The sequence below is a fragment of the Lycorma delicatula genome, chromosome 4, assembly GCF_047948215.1.
Source record: "Lycorma delicatula isolate Av1 chromosome 4, ASM4794821v1, whole genome shotgun sequence".
In the NCBI taxonomy this organism is placed as follows: Eukaryota; Metazoa; Arthropoda; class Insecta; order Hemiptera; family Fulgoridae; genus Lycorma; species Lycorma delicatula.
Window position 1 is genome coordinate 204708578 of NC_134458.1, and position 19067 is coordinate 204727644.

The window sequence follows — 19067 nt, forward strand, 5'->3', positions numbered from 1 at the left end:
CAAACAATATAATATTGTCAAACATACCGTTTACTGGTTTTGAATCTTCTTTTTCAGCGGGACAATTGCACATACTACTATCATCTGTACCACTACTAATTAAATTCACGTCACTTGCGTCATTATTATCTGCCATAATAATTAAGTTTGTTATAACATCAATTATAACCTACAATACTAAAAATTTAACACAAACATAACTAATAAAACTTTTTGATCTTTGAAGTTGGTCAACTTGCACAAAATGTCTCATAACCAAAGAGGAAGAATATAATTTGATTATCGAGTAAAGTATACACTATATTATAATAAAGAATTATAACAAAACTCAATAATTCTAAAAAATAAATAGTGTAAAATATATAGTTACTTAGCTATGGTTTCAAGTGGCAATCGTAAAAGTAGTGGTATATTAAATATTAATTAGGGCTGGATGTATGAACTGTGTATCAACATAACTTATTTTATAATTTAATAAAACACAAAATAAATATTCTTTAAAGTGCTATTTGTTTACTCTATAATAAAGATTGTTTAACAGAGAATTACTTTCTACATACAAAAAAACATATTAAATAAAAACTAACTTATGTTATGGCTGCCCTGAGTTGTTACATAACCTAACTCAACTGAAATTAAGGTTATTCTTTTCAATAACCCTTCTAAATTCTGATTAGGTACTTTTATTGATTCAAGCTTATTTCATAATAAACTTAAAATCTTACCTATTAATTAAATTTGGATAATTAATTTGATTGCGTTGTCGACTTACTTTTGTGCTTGATTTAAAGCTTATTTATTCTGTTAAATAGCTATTTTAGTTATAAGAATACTAATTAATTTTCCTTCATTCAGCAAATTATACGAGTAACTTAAATTGATTTTTACTTGCGTTAAAATTGAGTGTGTTAAATGTAATTTAAAAAGTGAATACGCATTCATCGATGTTAAGGATTCTTAATTTTTTCGATATAACATCATTGACTGATAAATATATTACCCATGAATTAAAATATATTTATGATTGGTACCTTATAGATCTGTTAGAAACTTAATACAATTCACATATATTGTTAGCATAACATTGTTAAAGCAGTACAATCAATGTTTATTGCTGTAGCTTATTACAAGAAAATGTGTTCAACATATTTTATGAATATAAAACAAATCACAAGGTATATTTTTGTAATAATTGTGTGTAAAGTGAGTTGATAATGCAGATGGAAGTTAATGAAATTGATTGCAAAAATTTTGATAACTTGCACAAAATTTAATTATTTATTTTAGCATATTTAAAGTTTACAAGTAAAAGTAGAATTTTGTAATTGCTATTTCTTGTAAAGATCTTTAAGCTTACTTGTTAACTTCAGTTACTGTTTGATCACTTAATAATTTTATTTTTCAGAATTACTTATTTGTTAACAGCATTGATGTAAGATTGATAAAAATTAAAAAATATATATTACTCCAAAAATATTTTGAATTTAAGATTCAGATATGCATTTGCTATAATAATAAACTTAACAGAAAATTAATAAAATTTTTCAGTTTTAGAGTAATTTTTGTAATTGTTTCAGATAAAATGAATTCTGTTTTAATAACTGGATGTAATAGAGGAATAGGTTTGGGATTAGTGAAAAATTTATTGACAAATAATCTAGCAAAAAGTGTTATTGCTACATGTCGTGATCCAAATAAAGCAGAGGTAAAAAAGCATTCATTTTCATATTTCATTTGATAACAATTTGTAAATGCAAATATTTTTTATCACTAAGGAGATTGAAGACCTATAAACATGTAACATTATAGAGAATACCTTAATTTTGCCTGTAATTTGTAATTTCAGTATCGTCCACGAGTGATGCTGAATTAAATTATAAATCTGCCATCATTAATTTTTATAAACCTAGAAATATAATATATACTAGCTATTGTGTTGCAAATTATTATATTAATAGCACTAAAAATTTATCTACAAAAAAGATCTGTAAAGAAATTACTGTATTTATCTTTACTACTGTTGCTTCCAAATAAGATCAACAATTTTTTCCAGTTTCCTATCTTATGTAATACTGTGTCAACCAAGACTATGCTATTTTCAACTTTCTTTGCTCTAGTTTTGTATTTTCTCTTCTTCTTTTACTTGTACTTCTTTCATTTAAAACAGGAAATTATCATCTTTATCTGATTTTGTGATATGCATCCAATAATTTATTTATACTATTCTAATTGCTTATCCATCCTCCAAAAGGTGTTTCCACAAATAATTTGTTTATATTTCTAATTTGTGCAATCCTTACAACCAGTATGAAATCCTAATGACATGGTCACAGTAATAATCCTACAGTATACAAAATCTGTATTATTTTTCTATGATATGGACAAAATTTTTATATTCACCAAAATCTTAAAATGTACATTACTTCATTCCATTCTTTTTGTTCCAGGAATTAAAAGAATTGTCACAGAAATATAATAATCTACATGTATTTCAATTGGGTAAGTTGTAGTTATAACTATCTGGAAAATTTAACTTGTTGCATTGCCATTCATTCTAATCCAACATATCTGTCCTGTAGTTTATCCAAATTGTATTATTATAAGTCCTAAGATTAATTTAACACTGAAATATGCATATTCATAAAGTCAGTTCACCAACTGCAGTAAACTGTCACCAATTTAATGAAATCAAACTCTTCATTTTAATGAACCACCAAATTACATTAATACTTATTAATTATTATTAAAAAGTACAAATCCACCTTACCAGCAATTAATTTTGAACTTCGCAAGATCTTTCAGTTCTTAAACCATCATCAGGAGATTAAAATATAAAATAAAGTTAAAAAATTAAAATATCAGATACTGATAACTAGCAATAGGTCATGACTGCTTAATATTTTAACTTTTTTATAATTATATTTTAATCTCCTGACAATTGTCTTAAGGGCTGAAAGATCTTGAGAAGTTCAAAATTAATTGCTGGTAAGGTGGACTTGTACTTTTTAATAGTATTTAATAATTTATTAATATATCAGTGGTAACCATTTTTGAGAAATTGATTCTTATATTAATACTATGTACAATTCCTGTATAAATTACTGGCTATTATAGATTTTTATGGACTAATTAATAATTTGTCTATTTATATAACAAGTACAAAAAAAATATCACTTTATGAATGATTAATTAATTATCATTTCCTGAATGATTAAGATCACTCAGATTTTTTTTTTTTTTCATTTAAATTAGATTACCTGTAGTCTCAGAAAACTCAGTTGTTGGAATGCAAAACTAAAAGCTATATTAATTACATTTACATAGACATACAGTTCTATTTTAAATTAGAAATTTTGTAACAATATACCAAACCAAATTGTGTAACAATTTTTTTAAAACACTTCAAAATATTTCAATTCTCTTTGCGACTATCTGGATTGATGCTGTTTGGTATGCACAGAATAAAAATATAGTCAAAATGTATATGTGATTTGAGCTGTGCTTAAATAATTTTACGTGCTTCATTATGTTGAGGTGTGATCCTGTTTTTGTATATGTGTAGAATGTAAATTTTGATGGCTTTGTGTTTGTGAGGTGGTTGGCACATGGTGACTGTATGGAGGGCTTTTAGGTGTTTTAGATCCAATATAGAACAGCTTAATTTCTGTGTTCCAGAGGTATTATGTTTTCTCAGTGATTTGTGTTCTTTAAGTACCGATTTGTTTATTGTTTTGAAGGATTAAGTGTGCCTGTAAAATAATGGTGAGGGGTTTTAAACAGTACATGACATAGATATGAAGCATTCATAAAAATGAAAAGAAACTCCAAGTTTTTGATATGTAAACTAGCTCTATCACCAGTGCATGTGTGCTTTGGTACAATCAGTAGCTGTATGAAGGTGTTTAGTCACAATGATTGCTGTGTAGAGGAGTGTTCAATATGTTATCTGGTTTGCTAAGTTGTTATGTATTCAATGAACAGAGAACCAACACGTGAAAATAACATTTGCTGATGGAAGAACTCAGATAAATGGACAGATGACTAAATCAGTGACATACAGGATGACTAATGAGACCATTGAAGCTGTGTGAACAAGTTATTTGTGTAGCCTTCAAAATCAGTGTGAAAATGTTCTGTAGAGTTAGGAATTCCAAAAACAAACATTAAAAAAATGCAACTACATTTTACTATTTATAGAATTTATTAACAGAACAAAGTTTAATGATTTGAATTTGTTATTGACATTATGGATAAATTAGATTACGATGCGGAGTTATTAATAAAAGTTTATTTTCAGTGCTAAAGCTACGTTATAAAGTTCATTTTATATTTTTGTATGAGTACAATGAACATGCTTGAATATGGGGTATTGAACCTCTCATGTCATTTTTTTTTTGTCTTCAGTCATTTGACTGGTTTGATGCAGCTCTCAAAGATTCCCTATCTAGTGCAAGTCATTTCATTTCTGTGAAACTCCTACATCCCTAACAATTTGTTTTACATATTCCAAACATAGCCTGCATGTACAATTTTTTCCTTCTACCTGACCCTCTAATATTAAAGCGACTATTCCAGAATACCTTAATGTGTGGTCTATAAATCTTTCTCTTCTTTTAACTATATTTTTCCAAATACTTCTTTCTTTATCGATTTTCCGCAACACCTCTTCATTTGTCACTTTATCGACCCATCTGATTTTTAACATTCTCCTATACTAGCGCATTTCAAAAGTTTCTAATCTTTTCTTCTCAGGTACTCCAATTATCCAAGTTTCACTTCCATATAAAGCGACACTCCAAATATATACTTTGAAAAATCTTTTCCTGACATAAATTAAATTTTGATGTAAACAAATTATATTTCTGACTGGAAGCTCATTTCGCCTGTGCTATTCAGCATTTTATATCACTCCTGCTTCGTCCATGTTTAGTAATTCTACTTCCTAACTAACAAAATTCTTCTACCTCCATAATCTTTTCTCCTCCTATTTTCACATTCAGTGGTCCATCTTCATTATTTTCTACTACATTTGATTACTTTCATGTTGTTCTTGTTTATTTTCATGCAGTAGTTCTTGTGTAGGACTTCATCCATGTCATTCATTGTTTCTTCTAAATCCTTTTTACTCTCGGCTAGAATTACTATATCATCAGCAAATCATAGGATCTTTATATTTTCACCTTGTTTTGTTTCTCCGGATCTAAATTGTTCTTTAATATCATTAACTGCTAGTTCTATGTAAAGATTAAAAACTAACGGGGATAGGGAATATCCTTGTTGGACTCCCTTTCTTATTATGGCTTCTTTCTTATGTTCTTCAATTATTACTGTTGCTGTTTGGTTCCAGTTAATATTAGCAATCGTTATTCTATCTCTGTATTAAAACCTAATTTTTTTTAAAATGCTGAACATTTTATTTCAGTTTACATTATCGAATGCTTTTTCTATGTCTATAAATGCTAAGTATGTTGGTTTGTTTTTCTTTAATCTTCCTTCTAATATTAATCTGAGGCCTCAAATTGCTTCCCTTTTCTGTATACTTTTTGTGAAACCAAACTGGTCTTCTCCTAACACTTCTTCCACTCTCCTCTCAATTCTTCTGTACAGAATTCTAGTTAAGATTTTTGATGCATGGGTAGTTAAGCAAATTGTTCTGTATTCTTAACATGGATCTGCTCATGCTTTCTTTGGTATCATGACTATAACACTCTTTTTGAAGTCTGACGGAACTTCCCCTTTTTTATAAATATTACACAAAAGTTTGTATAATCTATCAATCACTTCCTCACTGCGCAATCAATCAACCTGCACTGCGCATTAATTCTACAGGTATTCAGTCTATTCCAGGAGCCTTTCTGCCATTTAAATCTTTTAATGCTCTCTTAAATTTAGATCTCAGTATTGCTTCTCCCCTTTCATTCTCTTCTTCCTATATAACACCATTTTCAAATTCATTTCCTCCTTATAACTCTTCAATATATTCCATCCACCTATCGACTTTGCCTTTCATATTATAAATCGGTGTACCATCTTTGGCACATAACTAGATTTTAATTTATGTATCCCAAAATTTTCATTAACTTTCCTGTATGCTCCATCTATTTTACCAATGTTCATTTCTCTTTCCACTTCTGAACAATTTTCTTTATTCCTCTCTTCTTTCGCTAGTTTGCACTTCCTGTTTATAGTATTTCTTAATTGCCTCTATTTCCTTTTACTTTCTTCATCACTAGCATTCTTATATTTTCTACTCTCATCCATCAGCTGCAATTATCGTCTGAAATCCAAGGTTTTCTACCAGTTCTCTCTGTTCCACTAAGTTCGCTTCTGCTGATTTAAGAATTTCCTTTATAATATTCTCATATTCTTCTTCTACATTTTCTACCTTATTTTTTTACTCAGACCTCTTGCGATGTCCTCCTCAAAAATTTTCTTTACCTCCTCTTCCTCAAGCTTCTCTAAATTCCACCTTTTCATGTGACACCTTTTCTTCATGTTTTTAAACCCCAGTCTACATTTCATTATTTCTAAATTATGGTCACTACCAATGTCTGCTCCAGGGTAAGTTTTTTCCATGTGTATATTCTATTATGATTTTTAAACTGGATGTTGGCAATTACTACATTATACTTTGTGCAAAACTCTGTAAGTAGGTCCCCTCTTTCATTCCTTTTGCCCAGCCCGTATTCACCCATTATATTTGCTTCCTTGCCTTTTCCAATGCTTGCATTCCAATCTCCACTATTATTAAATTTTCATCTCCTTTTATGTGTTAATTGCTTCGTCAATTTCTTCGTATACACAGTCTACCTCAATCATCATCATGGGTTCTTGTAGGCATATAGACGTTAACAATCGTTTATTTGTTTTAGGTTTCAATTTTATCCTTACTACAATGATTCTATCGATATGCATTTTCAAATACTCTACTCTCTCTTCCCTATCTTCTTGTTCATTACAAAACCTACTCCTGCCTGCCCATTATTTGAAGCTGAGTTAGTTATTCTAAAATCACTTGACCAAAATTGTTTTTCCACCAAACCTCTGTAATTCCTACTACATCTTCATTTATCCTATCCATTTCCCTGTTTAAATTTTCTAATTTACCAGCCTTTTTTTAGACTTGAAGATCTGAACAGGGGACTAGTTTACCTCCGGAATATTTTACCAAGGAAGGCGCCTTCATCATTGCTATAAAATGCAGAGAGCTACATTTTCTTAGAAAAAAAGCAGCTGTAGTTTTCCGTTGCTTTCAGCTGTGCAGTACTCAGAGGACTGAGTGATGTTGTGATATGGCTGTTTAAGTCGTCCTGACCTATGCCCTTAACAACTACTGAAAGAGCTGCTGCCCTCTTTCAGAAATCATTCCTTAGTCTGACTCTCAACAGATACCTCTCTGATATGGTTGTACCTTCGGTCCAGCTACTTTGTATCACTGAGTACTCAAGCTCCCTCACCAATGGCAAGGTCTCATGATTCATAGAGGGAGCTCATGTCATTATGGAACATCAATGTGACAGCCTAAAAGTTAATGTGTTGTGTGCATTTGGGTGAATAATTAGTCCCTTTTTTTGTTGGAAAAAACATACAGGAAAGAAACTTATGCCTATGTTAAATACTGGAGGATTCCATTCTCTAGTTAGATGGCGGTGCTCTTCATTATTTTGCAATATTTGTGTGGGATTAGATTACCTAACTGAAACATTTCTTACGCGATGGGTCAGATGAGAAGGGTGGATAGTCCACATTCCTTAGTGTCCAAGATCTTATCCCTATGGTTTATTTTTGTAGTGTATTACAAGAAGTTAGATTTATTCTTGATGTCTGTAAAGCAGCTAAAGGAGTGGTGCATATCAAAATCTACTAAAGAGGTTCATGTCTCTTATGCTTTGTTCCAAAACTATGATATTAGAAACCCCACCATTATCTTATGGGCACACTGTATATTGTATCCAGATTTTTTAAATTTATGAGCTGTTTCTCTGAATTTGTTTGCGAGTGTATTAATGTGATGTACTTTTTTTGTTTTCTTTTAATTTATTTTTTGAAGAAATGTGCCAATGAGTGTACTAGTTATTTTACAGATTTGAGTTGTGTGTGTTAGTTTAAAAACTCTATTAAGTGTGATTAACTATACACGGGATCCTTTCTAATTAAGAAAATTTTTTTAACAGATCTGAAAGATTTCAACAGATATGAACTATTAGTTAAAGAAGTATCAGATATTGTAAAAGGAAGTGGACTTAATGTTCTAATAAATAATGCAGGAATCTCATCAAAATTTACAAGAGTTAATCTTGTTAAAGCCGAACAAATGACAGAACATTTTCTTGTCAATACCACAGCTCCACTTTTGTTGACAAAGGTAAAGTATTTTTAATTCGTTGAGCGAGTAAGAAAGTGTAGGTCAACATGTATAATGGTATCAAAGCCTCTAGATACCTAAATCAATGTTAGTTAGTTGAGACTAGTTGATAGCTGGAATCCTTTTCTATGACAGTGGAACCTTATCATGTCTCCACTATCATGTCATAAAATCACACAGCCATATTAGTCGAGACATTATTATATCTAAGTTTTCTGCCAAACTGGGGTGTGAGGTTAATTAGAATCCAATAATAAATGGTAGAACAAAATTAGTCAATAATATTAATATTTAACTAGTATACCTCGCCTATCTAATAAGTGATTATTTTTAAAATAATCATATGCAGAATTAAGCAAGTAAAATCTATTTTTGTTAAAAGTAAAAATCAAACTGGTTAATTGCCAATTTATTCCTTCAAGAAATGTAAAATAAAAATTATCTTAGCAAAATTCAAAACAAGCGGTTACTGTTTAATAAATGTTATATAATATAGTCCTGATTACCCAGGATTCTGTTTGTCAATTATTGTTTCAAGGGGATTATCAAAATTTTGTATTTATAATCTACTTTTGAGACATGATTTATTATGACAACCACTCTTGTTAAAAATAAATAAATTCTTTGTTTATATAAAGACTACTTATATTTCACTGATGAAACAGGAAGTGATTAAATACACACTAATGTAGCAGTAATTTGAGATGTGAATGATAAACAGTGGTATAGATTAGGATAAACTTTAAATGTTAAAATAATCATTTAGACAAATTTAAGTGGTTCTTCAGTAAATTATCCTTAAGGTGGCATTGTAAACTATAATGAATAGTTTATCAGAAATAGTAATTCATACAATGTTTATCTTCATCTGGTGTCTGCTTGGTGACAAGGACCCTTACACTACTGCTATCTCCATCCATTTCTGTTCCAAGCTTTCTTCTTTGTCCCCTTGCAGTTTCCTATCTTCAGCTCATCTATTAACTTCATCCTTCTTCTTCGTTTCATTTCTCCTTCTACTGCAGTTAAGATTCCACTTCTTCTAACCAGTTTCCTTTTTTTTATACTTAATCCGTAAGTGCTCTTTCTTTTTTAATCCTATTCATTACTTCCTCGTTCCTCACATATCCATCTATCTTACTCTTCATGCACACATCTCACATATACTCAAAAGCCTCAATCCAGTCCCCCTTCCTCACCATCAACAAGCTTCTTTACCATACAAGACAAACCACACGTAGCATTTGGTTAACCTCTTCCTTAACTCTTAAGTCCAGACTTCTATTGCATATTAATTACCTCTTTCTACTGAAGGCTTCCTTTTATTTCCATTATACTCTTACACTCTCTGTCACCATAGTACCCAAATATCTGTAATTTTTTATTCTTCCTTCACTTATCCTTACAACTAAATCCTCTTTGTTGTTTAATTCCTTTATTTTAATTTTCCTCTATTTATTTTCATACCTTTGAAGCGCATATTAACAATCTGTTAGAATTACCATATTATCAGCAAACTGTATAAATCTTATTTTTCATCCTCCTACATTTATCTCTTTTTCTCTAATAATATAAATGTTATATCTTCAATGTAAATGTTGAACAGTATCTGCGAGAGGCAGCATCAATGCCTAATACCTCAATCTATAACCATCCAGTCATATTCTTAAAGATAACCTTATCATACAGATGTTATGCCTACAGTTATTGGCTGTAATTATGGCTAATTAAAAAAGAAGAATTATTATAATTATTGTCAAAGATATAAATTTTAAATGACTTTAAAAGATATTATATATATATATATATATATATATGTAATATATATATATTTTTATTTTTTTTATTTTTTATTTATGATTAAAATCAGCCTGCTTTATTGTGTATCAAAATGTGTTTGGTTATATAACATTTTTATGGTACAGCTGACATTCAAGACTTTCCTGAATTAAACAAATTTAAAACTTAAGCAAAATTTTCCTCAAAAAAATAAAAGCACATTCAAATTAATTTTAAGCTTGTAAATGTGATATTAAAAATTTTAAATGTGAAGAAATATATTAAAATCATTCCAAAAGAATTTTTCTTGATGAAAATATAATATAAATAATCATTAATGTAATTTATAAAAAAACATTTTATATTTAAACAAAACCAACTTTAAATTCTGTTGAAAAAAATCTGTTAACAGAATATTACTATTTTAATTATCAATTTCTTACAAACTTAAAGGATGTGTACTATTCTTTTATTAAACTATTTTTTTCCAGGCATTTATTCCTTTATTAAAAGAAGCATCCACTTTAAATTCATCAGCACCACTTGGTGTTCAAAGAGCTGCTGTAATTAATTTAAGCTCTGTTTTAGGATCGATAGCTGATAATCAACAAGGTGGATTTTATCCTTATCGATGTAGCAAGGTAAAAATATAACTATAGGGAAATAATTTACTCAAGTAACTGAAATTTTGACTTATGCTTTACAATACTGTATTATGATACAGCATTAATTCATAAACTTAATTTGTAATGAGATCAGATTATACAGAGTAGTGCTTATGCAATTTTTTGTACATTGAAATATTTACTTCATTATTATTCCTTTAGTAGTTGATAGACTACTCATGTAATAAAATATAAAATAGGCACTTGTAAGAACACAGAAAAGTAAATATTGAAGGCTGTTTAGAGAAAAACTAAATGAACACTTTAGAAAAAGTGTGTAACTGAAATGAACTATATGCAATAATTGTTTTAAATTAAATGTATGTTGTAAAAAATCAAAATGAGATTGTGGTGGTTGTCATGTATTAAAAACAAAACATAGCTTGTAAGAAACAGTATTGATAAACTTTAGTGGAGCAGAAAATAAATCAAACAAAATGCATACAGTTTCTCCAGAAGTTTCTTCAGAGAGGCCCTTCTCTGTAAACAATTCTAGCAAGTAATGAAAAAAAAAATCTTAGTAAATTGATTAATTTAAATTTTATGAAGTGTTACATCGCTAGTTTTCAATAATTTGCCTATTCTGTTGATACTGAGATGGAATTAAAAATGTAGTTATGGCTCCAAAGTGTTGAGTAAGTTATATATCAATTATCTATTCAAGAATGTTGTATTCTATGAAGAGGAAGGGAAATAAAAAGAAACTGAATAAGTAATGTTTTCAGTTTATCAAGGTTTAATTTTATGTAACTATTAATGTGTACTATATTTACATCTTCAAGTTCTATACAAGGTAACGGTAAGACTAAACTTCATCACATATGACCTGATAACTCCATAATATATGGACTATTTTAAGTGGAAGCATTTATGGATTTTGAAAGTAAGTATAGAATGCCAACAGTTAAAACTATGTTTAATAAACTGGTTCCAATAGGTCATCTAAGTTAAATAGTGGTGTAGCAGTTTCACATGTTTTGGCATTATTAGCAGCTATTAATGACAATTTATGCCACTTAAAATTTATAAAAAATAAAAACCAACTTCAAAGAATAGTACTAACAAATTACAAATAATTGTATTTTTATTTATTAACTAAAGTAAAAGCATTTACAACAAATAACTATTTTTGAAGTCAGTGCCAGCCAACACAAATTAAACATAAAGTTATGTAAATTTATTACCTCAACTGATTGCGAGGCAGCTAAATGGGATTCCCACAAGTAAAATGGGATCTCAAGAGCATATAAGAGAGAGTGTTTCACATTCATACTTCATCTTAAGTTCGCTAAGGCATATATACTTGGTGATAGTATATGTACTAGTCATCTATAAAGTATTCTTACATCTTATTTCTGTATGCTGCATTTTATTGTTGTATTATATTTTTGTAGATCTTATTTTATTGTAGTAAAACTTCTAATACCAATTTTACATTGTTTTATGTAGGATTTACATTATATAGATCTTAGGTTTTTTTTTTGTTTAACCAGTGTTGGCTGGCACCTACTTCAAAAATAGTTATTACTGTACTTTTACTTTAGTTAATAAATAAAACTGTAATTAATTGTAAAATTTTAGTACTATTATTTGTTGAAGTCAGTATTTATTTTTTATAAATTATTTTATTTTACAATTTTTAGTGTTATCTAGTACTTGTATATTATGTTACATTATACAGAGTGATTCAAAGAAACGGGAAATTAAAAAAATTAAATCATGTTAATGAAAAATTTTTTTTAGAAAATGAATTTTATTACATGTAATTGTACAAATGCAACTTGTATGGATGGTATTGCAAGTCCTTCACTAACATTCTTCGAGCACTTGAACTATGCAATTGTAAAGATGCTGAGAGACGACGGATTGACCGAAGTGGACTTTCGTGCCTCGGTGTGACAGCATCTTGTAAAGCTTGAACATTCTGTGGTGTACGGACGGTTCGCTCATGGCCTGGAGGTTTCTTTTTCATTGCCGAACTAGTTTCCTCAAAATTAGATATCCATGTTGTAATTGCATGTGCTGATGGAACACGGTCGTGCCATCCAAGATTAAAATGACGGCGAAATTCTCTTCGCGCTCCCTCCACACTGTCATTGTTTATGTAAAACGCTTTGATAGCAAATGCATGTTGCGCACCACACCAAGGATCCATGACAACGAAATGGCAGGTTAGGTTAGAGAGGCTGGCGCCACTTATCAAGTGATACCAATCGCCCACGGCTACCAACACAACTTTCAAAATTTCCCGTTTCTTTGAATCACCCTGTATATGTATTTCTGGAACAATGAGAATGTAGATTCTCACAAATGAGAACATACAACAGTTGATTGTTACGAAATGAAAGATTCTTTTTAATCGACTTACAGCTGATTGTTACGATCATGCTCACCATGTCAGTTTAATACACTAATATTTGCCAAACAAAACACAAGAGCAATGTTCTGGTTTGATATACAAGGAAGGAGAGTTACCAGAAGCTTTGGTGATGAAATTATTGTTCTTAGAATGAAAGAGGTTGATGATTGCGACAAAGCCATTTCACCAGTTTGTACAATGTTCCAAGTGACAAAGGGATATGGAGATGTCGAGTGCAGAATTCTACCTCTAATACTAAGCTGGGCTGTAACTGTTCACAAACTGCAAGGTAGAAAGAACTATTGACGAGGCAGTGATAGACCTCAGCAAGAAAAATTTTGCAAAGGGGCAGATTTATGTTGCTCTTAGTCGAGTTAAAACTTTAGATGGCATCGCCTTGTATGATTTAGACCCAAATAAGTTATTAAATGGACCACGTGATGAGAAAGATGACAGAAATGATGTGGTTGCATAATCTATCTAATTTATAGGTTTCGTTGTTACAAGTAGTTATTTGGACAAGATCTGTGAGTAGCCAGTTAAAAAAAGTGTTTATAATAACTATAAAATATTATTTATTGCAAAATTATAATATTTAACCCGCTTCATTCAGTGTGATGTCAGTTGGGAGCTTGTTGTATGACTAATTATTTATTTAACACTCTTAGCGCCATCTGTATCAATCTGATACATTTTTAGCAATGTCAAAACGGCCACGTGTATAATTTTGATGCACACATAATGGTCTTAATAAATAAATAAAAAATGTCTGGCCTGGGGTGAAGTTTTACTGATTTAGGCGTGGCACTAAGAACCCACCGGGTTGGTCTAGTGGTGAACGCGTCTTCCCAAATCAGCTGATTTGGAAGTCGAGAGTTCCAGCGTTCAAGTCCTAGTAAAGCCAGTTATTTTTACACGGATTTGAATACTAGATCGTGGATACCGGTGTTCTTTGGTGGTTGGGTTTCAATTAATCACACATCTCAGGAACGGTCGAACTGAGAATGTACAAGACTACACTTCATTTACACTCATACATATCATCCTCATTCATCCTCTGAAGAATTATCTAAATGGTAGTTACCGGAGGCTAAACAGGAAAAAGAAAGAGAAAGAAAGAAAGGCGTGGCGCTAAGTGTTAATATTGCAAAATTAGAATTTATTATTGCACAATATAAATATTTATATTATAATTCTGCAATTAGAGTTTACCATTTTGTATAAGTACTAAATGCAGGTTTAATTTTTATATGGAGTGTAGAGGAAAGTAGCCAAGAAAGAAAAAAAGGAATGATTGTTTAAGGAAGAAAAATAGAGAAAGAAATGCCATGAATATTTTCACAGAAACTAAGTAACGATAATATAGATTATTATTGTAGTCACACAGGGAACAGAGCAACACTGTACTGGTGTGAGTGGTCAGCGGGAAAGGGTGTTCAGTTTTTTGGTATTTTTCCTGAGATTACCATTGGATGTGGTTAAAATTTATAAGGGACCATTCCAAAAAAAATACTCTTTCAAGCAATAGCGCAGAATAACAGCGATAGTGTTGGTACAGTTCATTAGATTATTAATAATAAATTGCAATTTTTAAAGATATGCTAGTTGGGTATTGAAAATTGTTATAGAAGCACATAAAAAAAAAACCATTAAGATTATAGATCTGTACACTACTGAAAGCTTATTTTGATAATGATGCATCTTTTAGTCAAATAGTAACCTGTAATGAAAAATGGATGTGCTATTATGAATCAGAATTAAAAAAACAAAGTAGAGTGTGCCTATTCTTGCCATTATTTAAGGGGTTAGTATACTGTCAACAGTGTCATTTACTTAGAGTTTTTGAAAAATTATCTGTATTTAGCTATTTACACTAAATGACATAGTTTGTTAAGTGAAGAGATGGTTCTCACCCTCATACTGCTAAACAGTAGCAAGATATATGATCACCAAATTAAACTCTCACCACACTCAGCCTACAGTCTTTGATTTGGTGCTGTCAGGCTACCACTTTTTTAGTACATTAAAATCCACTTTAGCTGGAAGTTAATTGAAAGGGAATAAAGAAATGAAAATGGCTACGCAAACATGGTTCCAAGATCAACTTAAAGAATTTTTTGCTGATGTAATACATAGAAATATATATTGCAGAGAAATGGACAGATGCACAGCAAAAGAGGAAGACTATATATATAAAAAAAGAGGTTAATTATTAACATCTGGTTGGTATTGCTCATCAAAGTTTAGAAAGCTCAGCTGATGCTAAAGTTGGGGATAGATTGCTGAAACAACTGGTAGGCACAAGGAATATCAACAGACGCATGCATTGCAAATCTTTTAGTTTGCAAGACAGTAACTCTAGTCATTTGTTTCAATAATTCTACTGTTTTAAGGTATCTCACTGGACGAATATTGGTTCCAATATTCAGCTTGTAGTTCAGAAAATCTTTTCAGAGATTTCTTTTATCAGTTCAATCAGGATGAGTTAAGGTTGACAATTTTAATATACTGTAACCATAATACTTCAATATTTTGCAAAGAATTACTCTTCATAGCGGGACATATTTAATTACACAAATTCATATAGTTTAGTTTTTACATGCCCACTAACAAAGTAATATTTTTGCTTTGTGGCCAATCTTAACAGTTCTTGTTTTCCTGATTTAAATTTCTTGGTAATTTTACATTGTGATGAACACTGTCAATGCAATTGAACAAGATTGAAAGTTTGGTATTCATATATGTTTTGGCATTAATTTTCTTTAGGCATTCTCCTTTTAAATCAAAAATGCATTTTTTATTTCTGCTGAAGCTTTGCTGGCATGTACTGATATCAGGTTTGATCCTTTGGATATATTTTCCTTCCAGACTGCAATTTTTTTTAAAAATAATTTACTCTTCTGAAACACATATTGGAGTTTTCTACCAAAATTTTCCTGTTATCTTCAGTGTTCTACCTAAAACTCATACTTAGAATTTTCTGTGATATTATCTGTGTGTAATTTATCTGCAGATCTGAGGTATGTTTTTAAAACTATTAATAACTTCTTTAATATCAGCTAAGTTTTATACTGTTTTATTTTATGAGATTTTCCAGGCATACTGAAAATATGGTTTGTTGGTAATTATGTTTATATTGATCATTATTAACTAAAATTAACATTTACTTGCTTATAAAAAAAATTGATGCATAATTTAAATTTCTAACATTTTGTTGTATCTGTAACTTACAGAGTGCTTTGAATGCAGTAACTCGTTCGCTAAGTTTTGATCTTAAAGATTATAAGATTTTAGTGATGAGTTTACATCCAGGTTGGATTAAAACAGATATGGGAGGTAAAAATGCATTACTTGATATAGAGCCAGCAAGTGATACTATAGTTAAATTGTTTTTGTCACTTACAGATAAACATAATGGTGGTTTTTATCAGTATGATGGCAAATCAGTACCATGGTAATTCAACCAATCAAGTTTTATACTTTTTTTTTAAAGATTGACTGAGACTGCCTCACAATTAGCTATGGTATTGTAAAAAAAAACTAACCCACATCAGAAATAAAATTAAACATTTGGTGAACATAATTTTTTTGAAATTATTTTTTTTTTGATTTAAACAAATTATATTTGTAAAAGCAGTGTTTTTTTGTGGTTCAATGCAAAAATAAAATTTGTATTATAGAAAGTCTTTTAGTACAATTTACAATCAAAAATTTTCAATTTTTAGTTCTATCTCAGTTTTTAATTTTCACATTTGAACTTATATATATTTCATTCTAATTAATATGTGATCGATAAAAAATGTTGCAATATCTGTAAAACATACCTTTTATATATTTGTAACCACTGTCATTATATTAGAAAAAAAATTTGAATAAACTGAAATAAATTAACAGAAAGAGTACACAATGAGAATAAAAAAAAAAACAGTATAATATTAAATAATAGTTCTTAATAAAGAACAAAGTTTGAATTTTGAAATTATTAATAACAGTAAATGTGAAATATTTTTATCTCAGTACATTTGAACTGAAATAGCTAATAAACATGTGCTATAGATTAATAACCTCATTAAATTAATGATGAGAAATGTGTTCTGAATATGTAATTTCAAAATTTATGTGAAAAAAATTTAACTTGAAACGTGTCCAATAAAGCACTGCCAAAGAAACATGACTAAATTAATTTAATGATTTAAGTTTGGTATTTTTTACACATCCATACTTGTACTTGATTTTATTTAAGTTAATTTAAAATGATGAGATTTTCTTTTACTTTACAAAGTAAAATACTCAGGGTGTAGTTAATATATATATGAGGTGTGTTCACAAAAAAATACCAAATTTATATAATAACAATTTTATTAATGTATTTCAATCTTTATATAAGTTTGTCCTTTTAAAGTAGCCTCAATTGCTTCCAATATACTGCTACAATGTTTCATCCACTTTTGGAACATTTCCTGCAATATGTTTTTGCAGATGGCGTGAAACTGTTGTATAATATTTTCCTCCATCTCATTTAAAATTTGAAAATAAGTCTTTTAAGGTTACCTTCAAGTAGGGAAACAAGGCAAATTCTGCTGGGATGAAGTCTGAAGAGCCCAGGATGAGTAATTCACAACAGTTTTCTCCTCATGTTTTCCCAGGTAATGGTGATAAGTCATCATGCAACATCATGATTCAGGATTTCCCTCAGCTCAGGTCTATTTCTGCATATAGCATCCCTCACACTCTATTAAACTCCTTGTTCGTTGCTTGACCATGAGGACCAAACCTTTCTAGTCAAAGAAAGAACCACTATCACCATCCTTCCTTTTTGATCAACTTACACAGGCCTTTTTTTTGGTCAGGGTGATCCTTTCCTCACTCACTGCAAAGACTGCAACTTAGTTTCCACATTGTAACCATAAGCCCAAGTCTCATCTCCTGTTTTAAAAGTTTTCATCACTGTATGATAAAGAAGGGCACTGATTTTAACACAATTTTCTTTCGGATCATTGGTCAGCAAACATTCATGAATTTTGCCAAGATCTAATGGATGCTAAGTTTTTCCATTAAAATTGCACACTGTGACCCTATCTGATTCTCACTTTCTTTGATTCCAATAAGTGGTGATCTGCATGAACTGCATCATGTTATGTCATCCAGGTCTGGGATTTTGTTCAGTCTATGTTCTGCTCCCTCTTCAAAATGACTGAGTAATTTTTACCACTCCAATTTGTTCATACAGTCTTACCAACAGCTTGTTGAACCATTTTAAATGTCCCTGCGAAACCTTTCTTACTTCAAAGCAAAATTTATATAAACATGTTTTTCAAGATCTTTCATTTTTTTTTGTTATAAATCTTATGAAAGGTTTGTTGTACACATTTTTACTCAAACTGTTGTAGCTCAAAAACCAACATAGTATTTTCTAAAGTTGCCAGTAGACTAACATGTAGTACTACATGTTACGGAGTAGTACTACTTACTACATGCTCTGTGAATTGGTTGGCGCACCGTTATGAAAGTTTGGTATTTTTTTTAAACAAACCTTGTGTGTGTATATATATGCAATTTATAATAATTATAATAAATAATTAATAATATAAGTGCAATTATTATTAAGGCGATTATTTTAATATATTATCTTTTTATATTTATGTGTCAGTTATCTAAAGTTTATATCTAAAATAAAGATTATATTTGGTATATTGATTATATTTCCTTATTGGTTTTTTCCTTGTTTTATATTTGTTATACAACTAGGAGAAATTAAATCACTTCATAAATACTGATAATGTAAATTCTTATAAAAGAAAATGTAATACTAAATATCTGACAGTATAACTGCAAGCAGTATCTTCTTTAAATATCTAATGCAATTTTTGAGATTAGTTGCTCAAATCTTTTAAGTAAATAA

At 29.9% G+C, this 19067-nt stretch overlaps 1 protein-coding gene across 2 annotated transcripts; it reads left to right on the forward strand.

The window, feature by feature from the left end:
- The first annotated feature begins 619 nt into the window (after nt 1–619).
- On the forward strand, nt 620–18862 carry sni (SDR family oxidoreductase sniffer). Of its 2 annotated transcripts, none has more exons than XM_075365064.1 (6): nt 620–677; nt 1578–1705; nt 2448–2499; nt 8175–8365; nt 10633–10782; nt 16399–18862. In XM_075365064.1, exons 2-6 carry the CDS (start codon nt 1583–1585, stop codon nt 16621–16623), a joined length of 741 nt encoding a protein of 246 aa, XP_075221179.1. In that variant the 5' UTR covers nt 620–677; nt 1578–1582; the 3' UTR covers nt 16624–18862. The 2 variants fall into 2 exon arrangements, with proteins under 2 accessions (XP_075221179.1, XP_075221180.1); XM_075365065.1 differs by lacking the exon at nt 620–677 and adding an exon at nt 1057–1175.
- Nucleotides 18863–19067: the final 205 nt, after the last annotated feature.